General features: G+C 39.6%; 1 protein-coding gene across 1 annotated transcript in view; it reads right to left on the minus strand.

The window, feature by feature from the left end:
• The window catches only part of ABCA13 (ATP binding cassette subfamily A member 13), a 165,614-nt gene that overhangs the window by 14,019 nt on the left and 137,019 nt on the right, over positions 1-14,576 (minus strand). The window contains 4 exon segments of the mRNA XM_049830140.1: positions 1,272-1,367; positions 1,914-1,925; positions 3,959-4,047; positions 6,546-6,701. Of these exon segments, the coding sequence (XP_049686097.1) occupies positions 1,272-1,367; positions 1,914-1,925; positions 3,959-4,047; positions 6,546-6,701 (353 nt within the window).

The following is a 14,576-nucleotide window of genomic DNA, read 5'->3' on the forward strand; positions in this document are numbered from 1 at the left end:
CTGCCTGCAGTTCTGCTGAAGTCCTCCAGCTAGTGGGACAAGAGGCCTATGTTATGAAATTTGGGAATAAGAGACGGGATGGCAAAGACAAAGAGCTAGATATAAAAGAAGCAGAAACTGCTGAAGAACAATTGACTTCTCATACCTCCAGAAATTGAGGCAACTCCCTCTGAAAGGTATGCAAACATGAGAAGAAGGCTATGATCACACAGAACAATCAGAAATATAGATGCAGACCTCAACTTTTTTCACCATCCAGTTTGTAAGATCTCTAGCTGAAAGTTTGTCTCGATGAAAAAAACCTTGGAAGGAGAGAGCTTATTAAAGTAAATGTGAATCATGACCATCATGCTAATGTAGCTGCAAAACAAGGGCCTACAGTTCTACCCAAAGGGAAGGACAGAAAGCCGAAAGTGCCCTCAAGGGACAAGAAGTTATCTGAGACACAGATAACTTCTGACCTATAACCACGGCAGACAGCAATTCCAAAACATTTCTGTAGAGCTTGTTTACATTGTCAAATATATCTGCACCTAAGAGTGCTAAATGCTGACTTAGTATAAAGCAGTGTAGCTTTGCTGCTTGTAAACGAGCTGTATCATTTTACACAGCTGACTGAGTATCATAAAAATCCTACTTATTACTCAATGTAAACGTTCTAGCTGTCAGTTGCAGCAACTTTCCCCTCAGCTTCTGATGCTGTTTCCATCACGGTGGTTTGAGCCCATCCTCTGAACAAACATCCTTATTAACAAATATTGAATTAACTCATGAGCAGCGTTCAAGCAGAAGAGAGGCTTGTGCACACCAGGAAAAGGACACAGAACACGTAGCATAAATACCTGCAATTGCCAGTGAATTTGGTAGGAAGCAGAGATGGTTCAAAATACATTGCCTCTACTGGCTGCTGATCCGTTAAAATCGCTTCTTCCTGTTACAAGAAATCCTCACAAGGAACCAAAGTGTGTTTCATCTCAACATGTTGAATTCTCACAACGTATTTCTCAGGCTGAATTGCAGAAGTGCTTCATTTTAGATACAGATCTGTCTCTTTCAATTACCAGTGCAGACTACAAAGCATTTTAGCAATGCCGTATGTCAATTTAGCCTGCTAAGATATCCTAACTGGCTCTTTTTTAACTTCAGTGATGGCAGGAAAAGAAAGATGTGCTTAGCAGTCGTAACTATTTATGCCTTGGCACTACTAAAGTGTCTAGCCAGCTCTTAGATTGAATGTAGCTGCAGAAAGGTGTGATGTTGACATATAACACCTGGTTTTAATGTGCTGGGGAGAACCAAGACACTTGAAACTTCGATTGACCATAATAGCAAGCTGCATGCAGAGGGCTTCACATTCTTCCATACAACAAAATAAAGTGGTGGGGAAAAAAAAAGATTAAAAGAATAATAGTGAAAACAGAAAACATTATTTATACCTAACTTTAATTAAAGTGGAAGGACTCTGGACAGCTGCAAAACTGGGTACACAAAACCTTTGACTTTAAAGGCAGCAGTCCAAATTGTAACCCTAGTCAGTATACACCTAAAGTTATTACCACATAACAGCCAGAAGAGAGCCCTAAAACAGAATTTATTTTTTAGTCCAGAACTAATTGGACAATTCTGGCCACAATACAAAGGTTTTATTACCACAGGCAAACACCTGATAAGCAGTCTCAGAAATGCCACTGTGTGTGAGAGCCATGAACTCTGTTATTCCCGGGAATATCTGTTTGCCTCTTAGTACATAACCCTAAAAAGTAGTTACCCTTAGTCTGATAGAAGTCCGATAGTCAGATAGAAGATGATGCAAACCACTATAATCTAAACAGAATGTAGGACATGGAAATGCAGCTGAACAGAAAAGCAGGATGCTGGTAGATACGACTGCTTCAGATGATAAATAATAACTTTGACTTGTAAAGCTTAGGGCAGATGGGCTGCCATTCTACATATTATACAGGATTTTGTGAGCAGTTCTTCTAAAGCACTGCTTTAGACATAGGACATCAGTCAGGCCATATCCATCATCTCAATAAGGAGTCAAAGTTGTTTAATGTTCCTGCAATTCACTGCATGCATGCCCCAACCTTCTGAGATAGCTACACAAGAGTTGTCTTCTGTGCCTCAGCCATGTGCCAGTCCAAATTAAAGTACTTTTACTGAACAAGCATGGCAATTAAGTACCCTCCTAGGAACAATTTCCTTAAAATAGGACAGGGATACGGTGAAAACTGCTAAACCACTACACTTGAGAGAGATAGGGAGAGGGCTTGCTAACACATCTTCCCACAAATCAGGAAGTTATCCGAGTCTCTTTGGGGTGCAGTAACTCCTAATGCTCCCCTTGGCATAACACTCCTCAGCTGTGGCAAAATAACAAAAATTTAGGCCTGTATGAACAGTTAATGCAATCTCACTTCCCCCTCCCAAAGTTAACCATTGTCTCTGAAAATTAAGTAAATAAATAGATTAATTTTTACACAGGAAACCATCTCTATACCTTATGCTGATATGCATGAAGATTCACTTCATAAGAAAAGTTCCTTTACTTATACAAGTAGCCTTTGAAAGAATCTCAAATAAATCTCCAATGGCCTTCAGCAAATAGTATAAATAGAATAAAATAATTTCTCCTTCCTCCACCCTGGCACAACAATGTCTAACTAATTAGAAATTAAATGCGTGCACTATCACTGTGCTTGTATGTGCTTGAAGTCATTCATTTGTAGAGATAAATGAGTAATTAGTAACAATTTGATGGATTTGTTAGTTTGTTTACAGCATATTAGTAATGAGACCACAGCTCTGTTCTGTTTAGCTGGTGTTTGACAACTAAGGGTTCTTAACCTGGACTGAGAAGTCAAAGCACACTGCTTCCTGAAAATCACTCAATTTAATTCACAATGCATAACTTGGGTTCCCTAAATGAATGAGCTGGTAAACACCTAGGTATCAAATACAGGTATGTGATTTTCAAGATTCAGCTTCCATAATAGAATACTAGAAACTTTTGAGACCATTCTTCTATCAGTACTATAGCACACACATGTACAGAGACAACAAATACATTCTGAGAACATCTGAAAAAAATTATTGTTAATATCTAGAAAATATTGAGGGAAGAAGTTTTGCTGCATTCTTTTATTGATTCATCTATGTTTCAAATCTCATCTGGCCAAAATACTACAATGATGTTTTGATTAATGAGTTCTGTCTTCTCTGGACATGTTTTCATGACCTCTCCCTCATTTAAAGCCATTTTACATATAATTATACATACTATACTATATTCCCTAAGGGAACATTTAATTTATACCATTTTACTGTAGATATTACAAAACGGTATTGATGTTTCCTCCATTAAACTGATATACCAATAACTCTATCAGAGAATTGACAAGTTATTTAATGTAGATAGACTCTTCTAAGAGGACGGAGTCACTCCTACTATTTCCAATAGTACATAAAGAGAATAGTTGAGACATCTGTCTTTAGGTTGCCATGGCATACTCTTTTCGTACACTGATGCAATACAGAAACCTTAACAAAATCAGAAAAGGGTTTTTCACTCCCACCTCCCTTTGTAAGGTTTTGTAAAGTGGGCAGCTGCAAAAGGATAACCTGATGTTCCAAGCAAGAAGTGTCACTGCAACACTGAATAGAAAGAGCATAGAAAAGGAAGAATTCATTCCATCATTTTTTCTGTGCCTCCAGTCCCTTTGAGCCATATTCTACTCCTTGAAAATTAAATATAGAAAATATTTAGGATTTACGCAAGTTCAATTTTCACAAGCAGGAAAGAATTGCCATAAAATGCCAAGACACATTCCGTGTTTCACACCAGGGTGAGCATACCTTCAGAATATGCTCTTCTGTTCTCAGCTGACAGCAGGTAAGGGCAGAGACCAGGAATATGCTGGCTGCTGGAATAAGGGTCTTACCTGTGGGATGTCGCACAGCTGCACAGCCATCCTGAACTTGCTTCAGGATGGTTTTCCAAAGGTAGCTTCTAGAGCAGGGATCCATCCCAGAGCTGGGCTCATCCTACAGGAAAAATGAAAATGACGATACAGCAGCATAGGAAAAACATACCACACCTCCAGCCCAGCATAAAGAATTAAAAAAAAAACTCAAAAGAAAATCATATCTTTTTTTCTCTTACAAAGCCACATTTTCAGGAGGTCACTTAAAAGACACCTTGATCAGTTTTTTGCTTTAACACATGCAGTTTCATTTCTAAATTTACAGCAGGCACTTTTTATTAAAGAAATTTATATATAGATAAATGTTTATATAATGATTTCAATATTGTTTATAATTATACATATATATGTTTCATAATATATATTCACATATACTTTTTTAATAGGAAAGACTTGCAGGTGTTTTTCCTCACTTTCTGGGGGGTTTGGTGCCTGTTTCTCCCCTACATGCACACCTGCCATGAGCACAAACAAGTGGAGAAGTCCTGTAACTCCTGGATGCCTGCACTGCTCATCCCATAGCCAGATGTGGATAGTATGTTTGGATTCAACACCTTCCACCAGTTACTCCCAGAGTCCCTTTGAGAGGAACTCTCACCCACAGTGGAAAGAATCCACAGGATTAAGTAACAACCCAGTCAGTACTGCCTAATGCAAACCACCTGGCAAACCTATTTCCCACTCGGGTGGCTTTCATGAAGAAGTGTAGCTACAAAAACTACATTTCCCCTTCCCATCTAATCCTGCTGTCCTCACTAAATGAAATTCTGACTTCATCTACTCATGGCAGCAGAAGGAATGATATCTGATTGTCAAAAGACAGTCTCTGTCACTACAAAACTAGGGAGAAGCAAACTCTTCCAGTTCCTTTTTATACTATGGAATTTCATGATGGGTGTCAGCACCTATTAGGGTGGTATGGCCTTGACCAATATATTTGCAGCAATGAATCCCAGCTGAAACCTGGAAGCAAAGTTCTCAAGAAACAAAGAAAACAAAACATGCAGTTTAATGCTGATTTTGGTGCTTAGCTACCAATAGCAGAGGTGGCAAAGAATTCAGTTCAGTCTCCTATTAGCTAACAAAGAAAATGTAAAAGGCAATAAAAATAAAGCAACACACACTATTACTTAAATTAATAGCTATAATCCTGGATGCAATCTCGAAGCAGGTTCAGTGGTTTACATTGACGTTTTTGCTTTCAGACCAAAAAAAAAAGCCTTTTAAAATACTAAATAACTCCTTCAAAATCTGATAGCTTTCTAAAGCCAGCCAAATGTTTTAAAGCATTTGACATGTTTAGATACTTTTCTTTTCTCTTGTCATTACATATGCAATAGTCTGTACCTTGCAGCAAGAAGTGGGTTGAAATGGATACTTGCAGCAGCATGCTGTCATAAAGACATTAAAAAACAGTTGGAGGATTTTCTAAGATCAAGAAAAAGCACTGATTTAAGCTTATCTCCCCCTTTTACTAAATGAACCAGGGTCAGTTTAAGCATAAAATGTAAATAAAATAATTCAGCTCAGAAGTGAGGCAATGATAGGAAGTTAGAAGCAGCAAAATCTGTCTGATCTTCTGAACCATGAACCCCATGACAACACCAGTTTTATCTGGTTCTACTTAGCGTGTGATCTATTACTGGAAGCACTGGTTTGCCTCCCAATGCTGGGAAGCAGATTCCCTCCCTCTGACAGTTCTGAAAGGTTTATTCCACTATTGAACTGGATTAGCTCTTCCCAGCCAATCCTTTAGAAAAGGATGTTCAATCTTCTCTAGTGAAACAATAGGCAGTGATAAGAAAGAGAATGTGGTGCCATAATGATGCGGTTCCCAAAGCTTTGTAATTCCCTGATCTTCACTACAAAAGGCATTGTTTAAACTGGAACGCCTAGTTTCAGGCCTAAATGAGCAGTAGGAGGCAAGCGCCAAAACATGTGATAAGTAATTAAAATTAATATAATTCCGGAGTATTAGTTTGATTGTGTGATTTGTGAATCCAACAAAAATACAAGAACTAGCCAGATTTATTAAGCATGACATAGCAAGGAAAAAGAATATCCTGAAAAAGATGGGTCAATAATTAATAACACCAGCTCCAAATTACTAGTTAAAGTAAGAATCTTCCTTCTTAAGGAAGCCAGTAGAATTGTTCATATATATATTTGTCATGTTATATACAAAGTAGAGAATACATAAAGCATTAATATATTTTACATTAAATTATATTTTTCTTCTTCTACATAAGGAATGTTAAAAAAAAAATTACATATCCATTTAGGCCATGGGATGCTACAATTGCATCTACGTGTGTTTAGAGCCTCCCCCCCCCCCTTTTTTTCCCCTGCTCAACCAAATACTCCAAGGAAAAAAAGAAAAAGAAAAAGAAAAAGAAAAAGAAAAAGGAAAGGAAAACCAACTTCATTTTCTATTTTTGTGAGCACTGGAGAATAAAATAAGTGTTCATACAGCCCAACAAAAAGGACAGTTGTATATCTGTGTATTAGTTACTCCCTGACTGACCATGAAACTAACTGATTTTCTTTAGAGCAACATACAAGACAACAAAATTCAATGTAGAGAAAAAGTATTTGGGGTTTACCAACTAAAGCCACAGCAGTAAAGAGCTTCCTCTTTGCACCAACAATGTATGTTCTCACTGGTTTGTCAGCATGGGCATTGAGGTGTAACCTGTTAACAATGTCCTCTGCGACCTGTGGTTTGGAAATTTGAAGGCCAGCAAAGATGAGCCAAATTAGGCAGTGTTTGTGCTTAGATTGAAAGAACACTCCGTTAATGCATATTAAGCAAATGTACAAGTTGTTTCTTTATGTACCCCCATTTGCTGCATATTATTACTTTTTTCAGTTCTAGACACATACAAAAAGCTGCTTTGGGACCCTTTATTTCTCCACAAAGGATAAGGATTTTCTATATAGAGAATTTGCCTTTGTCATTGATTGTAACAGTCATTTGCATTCATTTTGTGGCAATGGGTCTATCATCTTAAATACTCCTCATTTCACCTCGTTCTCTAGTATTTATTTCATCAAATGTCTCAGTGACTGAAAACTCAGGAGACAAAATTCTGTATCAGCCACAAAAAGATGGAAATGGCAGAAAAACAAATCACAGGTCAAGAATTTAGAGTTACTTAAAGACAAAATGTAACTTAGGGTGAAATAAATATACCTTTCTAATAACTGAGAGGGCTAAGTTGACCTTAGTTGGTTTGGTTGTAATTGCTGAAATATGTGTGATCTGAGTAAGCCGGGCAGGCACATGAGCACAGCTGGAGACAATGTTCATGCTGTCCTCTATGACTTTTCTTCTTTACCTGTCAGAGACAGCCCTACTGTACAAGGCTCCCTCAAAGAATTTGAAATGTAGCAAGAGCCTTGCCCCACCTATATCAACTATCACTGCCGGACCAGCCAGGGAGACCTCATGCTAAAACACGAGGGACATAGCAGTGACTTTTCTACTCAACACTGCCACAGATGCACCCTGCAAAGCAGCAGGTGTTTAGTGGCATGCTGCTGGGTGGCTGTATCATCAAGGGTCTATCAGCTTTGTAGTAGATCCTGTATGTCTTCAATCTGGATGTACCACAGCTGGGAGATTCTTGTAAAACAAGTAGCTGCATAGTGCTCTATTGCATGAGATCAACTGCCAGAGCATCCCCGGCCATATAGTGCATTCTTTTTGCTCCCTCTGCACTACCTTCAGCAATTCAGCAAAAAGTAAAGGAGGACTGGAAGGATTAGTCACATCAGATGGACAGCCTCCAATTAATTCAGAAAATCCAATAGAAAAACGTATCAATAAACAATATTGTGAATTAATATTCACTATCAATTTCAAATAAACTGCTGTAATCATAATAATATTTTTTATAAGACAGTTTTATGCAAACTCTTTAGGAAATGATTATGATATTTATGATTAGCAAGATTTTTCAGTGCTATGTATAAAAATAAGAGACACCTCTGACAGCAAGTTCTCTGTAAGCAGGAACAACGCTCCAGTGGTGAGAATCTGCAGTACTCTAGTGTGGATCCTGGCGCTGGTGTTAATAGTTGCTTGTGTTTGGTGTACCTTAATGTATAATCTGACAGCAATGCAAGTTCTCAGTCAAAAGCTGCATTTCATAAATGTTGTTCTGACTACATTAAATGCAGAGAGGTTTTTTTTAAAAAACACTTTTAACAACCATTAAACCACCAACAGGTAGTGTTACACTGAAAAGTTCAAGTCTTCTGCTATTTCAGAGTTAATTCACAGTGGTTTACTTTCATTTAGATGCTACTGCTGTTTATTAGTAAAAGCGCTGCAAATTCAAACATTCTGTGGCTTTAGAAATGGCCAAGCATCTAAACTATATTCTAATAGCTGAGCTTCTTGGTTTTGTTTTGTTGTTGGGTTTTGATTTTTGTTTTGATTTTTTTTTTTTACTTCCAAACATAGGTGTTGTTATACACCGAAACAGCCTGTAAAGTGAACACCCCTAAAGCATATGGTAGACAGATTATCCACTCTACTAAACTGACTTGACTTTACTACCACTGGGAATGCATGCATGTTAGTGACAACTCCCACAAATCCACCAACAATATACAGAGAATTGCACAGAAAAGCTCATAAAAAAATTAAGACCGGACAGTGAAAAAAATGCGTGATCTCTTGTTTACACCAAAATTAACATATATTGCAAACTACAACAGGCTTCAAGAGTTGTTAAACAATAAGGAAAAGAGGACTACATATCGCAGCTGAAATGTAGTAATAACTAACCTTTAGCTATGACTAGAACCACTTGTATTGGGTTTGTGTGGCGGGGTTTTGGTAGCAGGGGAGGGGCCGCAGGGGTGGCTCCTGTGAGAAGCTGCTCGAAGCTTTCCTGGCTCCAAGCCAGACCTGCCTCTGGCCCAGGCCAAGCCCATCAGCAATGGCAGTAGCGCCTCTGGGAGAACAGATTTAAGGAGGGGAACCTGCAGTGAGTAGGGGGATTGGAATGTGAGAGGAATCCCCCTGCGGATACCAAGGTCAGTGAGGAAGGAGGGGGAGGAGGAGCAGGGAATGAAGGGATGCCCCTGGAGCCTGTGGTAGGCAGACCATCCCCCCCCAACCCATGGAGGGGAGCAGGGGAGCAGATGCCCACCTGCAGCCTGGGGAGGAGCCCACGCCAGAGCAGGGGGATGCCCCCCAAGATGGCCGTGACTCCATGGGAAAGCCTGTGCTGCAGCAGTCTGTGCCTGAAGGACTGCAGCCTGTGGGAAGGACCCATGCTGGAGAAGTTTGTGGAGAACTGTCTGCCATGGGAGGGACCCCATGGTTGAGCAGGGGAAGCATGTGAGGAGTCCTCCTCCTGAGGAGGAAGGAGCAGCAGAGACAAGGTGTGACGAGCTGACCCCAACCCCAATTCCCTGTCCCCCTGTGCTGCTGGGGGGAGGAGGTGGAGAGAACCAGGAGCGGAGCTGAGGCGGGAAGGAGGGAGGGCTGGGGAAAAGGTGTTCTCAGGTTTGGTTTTACTTCCCATTATCCTGTTTTGACTTGATTGGTAACAAATTAAATCGATTTTGTTTTTTTCCCAAGCCAAGTCTGGCTTTTGCCTGTGACCATAATTGGTGAGTGATCCCTCCTTGTGCTTGTGTTGACCCACAAGCTTTTTTTTTTATTTTCTCCTCCCCATCCCACTGGGGGTTGGGGAGGGGAGGAGCAAGCAAGCAGCCTTTGTTGCTGGCTGGGCTTAAGCCATGAAACCACTATTTCTAAGACTGATTTGAAGTGTTACCAAAACTCCTAGTCTAAGTTAGCAAAATGTCATTCTTTGAAAAAGACAATGAACACTGCACAGAAAAGAATTTAGAAAGCAAAGGAACAGTGCCAGAGAGAAGAAAAGAACATTCAAGTAAGCTAAGTCTTGTTGTACTCTGTAGCCCCCAAGAAAACTCAATCATGTATCAGGTATGAACACAATGCTCTTTGTAGGGAGCAACATCAAGAAGAATCGACTTTGCAAGACTTAGAATTCTACACATAGAATCCTCCCAGCAATCCAATATGTACTCAAGCATTCAGTTCACAGATACCCATGACTACGCCATCTCCTGTTTTGTACAAGGAGGGAAAGCCTGGCAACTCCTCTGCTATGGGGATTTTGCAAGACGAGGTTTACTTAAGATAAAAAGAGAGGGGTGGGAATCATGTCATAGTACTCTTCTACTGCTTTGAATGCATAGAGATTCCAAGATAAGCCTTGCAGATCATTGCAGTGTGCACCACAATCTGGCTTGATATCTCGATATGATTCTTTGGTGCAAAATGTATCAAATTAGAACAGATTTGGAGCTCAATCACATCAACATAAAAGCAGAAGGATTAGCCAGCTTTCTTACTCCTAATGATTTCCCAGCTGCACCTAAAAATCTCCTTCTCCTGCTGTCCTCAACCCTTACATTTCAAAGAAGCACTGCAGAGCATGCCTCAGCAAATGTAAGAATACAGAGTTCATTCTTCTTACAAGAGATGACCCCAACCCTTTTTCTCTTTAATGTAAATCATAAGATTTCCAGTAATAACAGTCTCAGCTTCATCAGTATGACCTAAACAACAACAAAACAGTCATTTGAATTAAATTAGAAATATTATGTATTAGGCATATTGTGGAAGGGCCTGCACATCTCCACTATAACTTCATTTATCTGTATAACCAGTGGCATCTTGTGGTTTGTATCATAGCATACTATCAAGTGAAAATGAAAATCCCTCTTAAAATACTTTAAATGAAATTCAGAGTTGAACATGTGACAAATCTTCAAACAGATGCACACAATTATGTAAGAGATTTACAATTCTAATGGTTTCCTTCTTCTAGTGAACGTGAGATATATACACAAGCACCTTTTCTCTCCTTGTCATATTCATCATGATGTTCTATTTCTGGTTTCAATTACTTTCAGCAGTGAAGAGTGAGGAGATACATCCATTTATTTAGCAAGTTGGTAACTTTGAGGCCAAATTAAAAGACACAGAGTTATATGCAAATATATACATTTTGAGTGTACTTCAACCATAAAAATGTTTTACATCTAGTCATGGCTGTAGTAATGTATTTAAATTCTTTCCTTCCTTACCCACTCACCCCCCAAATCCAGATTATAACAGACTTTCATCCATCAGCTAACAATATCCCTATTTCAAATATGTCTTAAAACTATTTACCCAGTCCTTGTCTCGACCCATAAGCGTTTCTTTGTATTTTCTCCTCATCCCATCGGGGCCGGGGGGAAAGAGAGAGTGAGCGACTGCATGGTGCTTTTTTACCAGCTGGGCTTAAACCACAATAGCCCAAAAACTCTACTCTAACTTTTCCAGTTTTGCAGCAAAAAGAAACCTTCAGAGCAGATTTAGGAAGTAAAGTAAAACTTCACATTACATGAAGTTTAACATTAACAGCAAATGACCCATTTTTCTCCTCCTTTCCCATGCAGTTAATTACTGTTTTGGAACATTAAGTGCACTCAACTTTATGTCAGGCACTTAACTCCTGCTGCTGATAAATCTGTCTAGCAAAGGATTTGATCCTTGAAGTTAGTGCTTCAATAGATAACTTTAGCAGCAACACATCCTGTAAGTCACCCACCTGCTTGCCAATTTATTAAAAACAAAGTGAATGTATCTTTCTTTCCACATCAAAACCATGTACTCTCTAGAATATATGTGTGTGCATGTTAGCATAGACACTCACTGGTAAACATTCAGAGGCAGGCTTGGAGTGCTGTATCATAGGCAGGAGGGAATGAGAAAGTAACAGGTTACATTTCCATACAGCTGCGGTTCCAAAGCATTCCCAGGCCTTATTTTCTTTATAGGCAACTAAAATGCACACTTTCTCCAGCCACTAGCCATTTCTGAGTTGAAACACAGCAGCTGTTCAACAATTGACAGCAGTGCCACACAGTTGGAAGGGCCCGCTGACAAACATTTCCTTTCCTCCGAGATAGCTGCATTTCAGTGATAAACCAGAGTAGCTAAATATTATTTGCAGGAGCCCTCTGATCCCTTGATCACAAGCATATAGCAACAAAGTCTGCTCTACAATCTATGCAGACAAAAAATTAAGGCAGCTGAAAGGAAGAACGGTCTCTATATGACAAATGTGAAACTAAGGCACAGAAAGCTGCCTATAAAGAATAGCCTTAAGCCTACATGTAGATCATCTAAGGTCCAGGATAATCAGATTAACATTTGTCTTCTCCCACTGCACCACAGTAACATAAATCATCTCTAAATAACACAGAATTGATTTTGATCCACTTGAAGCAGGACATGTATATGAATTACCACACCATTTGAAGAACTGTTCCCCAAAAGGTTTTGAGAACTGCCATTGCAGTAGCTGCGTACTAACTGCCCAGAGAACAGCTGGATCTGAACATAAAGTGGAAGCTCTTAGGTACACCAATTATTCATAAATACTTCTGCATTTGAAATGGGTTTTATGAATACCAGATATTTCAGAGAGCACTATTCTCACATTATCTACAGAGAAAGTATATAAAGCCAGGTTACCCTTGTGGCTCCTCGCCAAATACAGACAGGAGACAGCATGTGCAGTAGTGTTCATTTACATATGCACGTGCAGAAAGACACCCTGCAGGCACAGCATAGAAATCTGTTGGCGTCATCCCACTCATCACAATCTGGAAAACTTCCCAGGCACCTGAGAAAAGCTCAGTGCCGCACGGGACAGTTTACTTATGAAATCCAGGTCCGTAAGCACACCACAGATCCCTCTCCATCTTCAAGCTTCCACACAGCTCCAGATCCTGCTCCTCATCCTCCAGAACAGTTGTTGGTAGGAGGCCGAATGACCTGAAGGAGTCACAAATCAAGCAGTGACAGCAGGATTCATCTGCACACACACAGACACACTCTCCTCTACTACCTGGTGTTGACAGGGCTTGTGAAGAGTGTAAGATTAAAGCATTAACAAGCCTATTGTAATCCATGGATCAGTTCACACTTCTCAAAGCTACTGTCTCCAGTTGTCTGCACATGAGGTATTAACCAATAAGAAAGTGTCTGCCAGTGCCACCTGAAAAGCTTTTCCTCACACCTGTGAGTACTAAAACAATAGCTAAAGGTCTGAGACTCCAGGAGTTAGAAAGGTAGCACAGCACTAAAAGCCCTATCAGCTCTCACTCAAAGACACCCCTCTTGTCAAATTCAAGTCAGTTATAAAAGTAACTCTTCCAGTAAGGCTGAGGCAATTATTTTAACTGTGAGGAAGTCCTTCTTAGCCTACATCATAGGCTCATTCCTACACCATTTCTCTCTCAGAGGATCACCATCAACCTGAGTTTATGTTCTTCAGCCTATTTACAGATGGGGAGTATGATTACTCTATACTCCGAAGTGAGAGTAACACTATGCGTATGACCCAAAGTATGAGAGTTAAGTGAATCCCATGAAATGTAATTAAAACTATGTACCTCTATCATTCAGGTGCTTCTGAAATTTCCATTCTTCTTAGGGTGTCTTAAAAACTGCTTCATTTATAGTACATGGCATAACATTTGGAATATATTGTAAGAATATATTGTCTTTTCTTATGAAAATGATAAGACAGAAAAGCTTAAAAGCCACGTTTAGGGCATTTTAAGAGCACTGCTGCATAACGAAACAATCAAACTTTGATTCCTGTTTTAAATTACACTTAGGATCAAAAGCATTCAATAACATATGTAAGATGTATGGATATTTAACAGCATCCTTTTGAATGACTACAAAGCTCTAGAGCAGATGCCAGAATCTGTTGCCAACTTTGTGTCTATTAAAGTGCCACAATAATAGATGCTAGTTATGATAGGCTTTTAGCCCAACTGTTAGAGAGGCACTGTCAGTTCATGGAGAAAACAGGTAATTATAGTTGAGGGGTTTAGTGCAATAACAATTATCCCTTAATGTATTTCCTTTAGATCGAGGGAAACATATTCAAGTTTTCAGCACTCTGCTAGTACTCAGAAGCAAAAACTACCACCGATGAGTTATGAAGAGCAAACAACTAAATAAAAGATTGTGTGGTGATTTCTAAGCAGCCTGGAAAAAATGTACTGTTAAAACAGTCAGTTAAAAGTCCAGCCAGGCACAATACTGCCCAAGAGAAGGGGCAAAGACTTGTAAGAATCTTTTATTTCTCCCAGTCTCTCATCTAGAAACACCCAAATGATTAGCTTAAGACAGGAAAAATTAAAAATATTGCCTGTCCTGATGGTATTATTGGGGCGCGATGGCAGTTATTTCTGAATACTCAATGTCACATTGCAGGAATCATACCTTTTTCTGGAACAGTACCTAGCTGCTGGGGAACAAAAGCTGCAAAGAACCAGCAGGCGGCCCTCTCTCATACAGACAAGGAACACTTAGCAGGCCCTGAGACAGTAGCCAGGAAAATGCTGGGTAGATAGGAAAAAAGATATTTCAGTTATACGCAGTTTTGCTTCTGGAAAAAGGAAAAAGGAAGACAATAGGCAACATTCTGGAGGTTATGAGGACAATCCTAGAGCCATAGCAACTACATGGGA

The sequence above is a fragment of the Accipiter gentilis genome, chromosome 27 (genome assembly GCF_929443795.1).
Source record: "Accipiter gentilis chromosome 27, bAccGen1.1, whole genome shotgun sequence".
NCBI classification, from domain to species: domain Eukaryota; kingdom Metazoa; phylum Chordata; class Aves; order Accipitriformes; family Accipitridae; genus Astur; species Astur gentilis.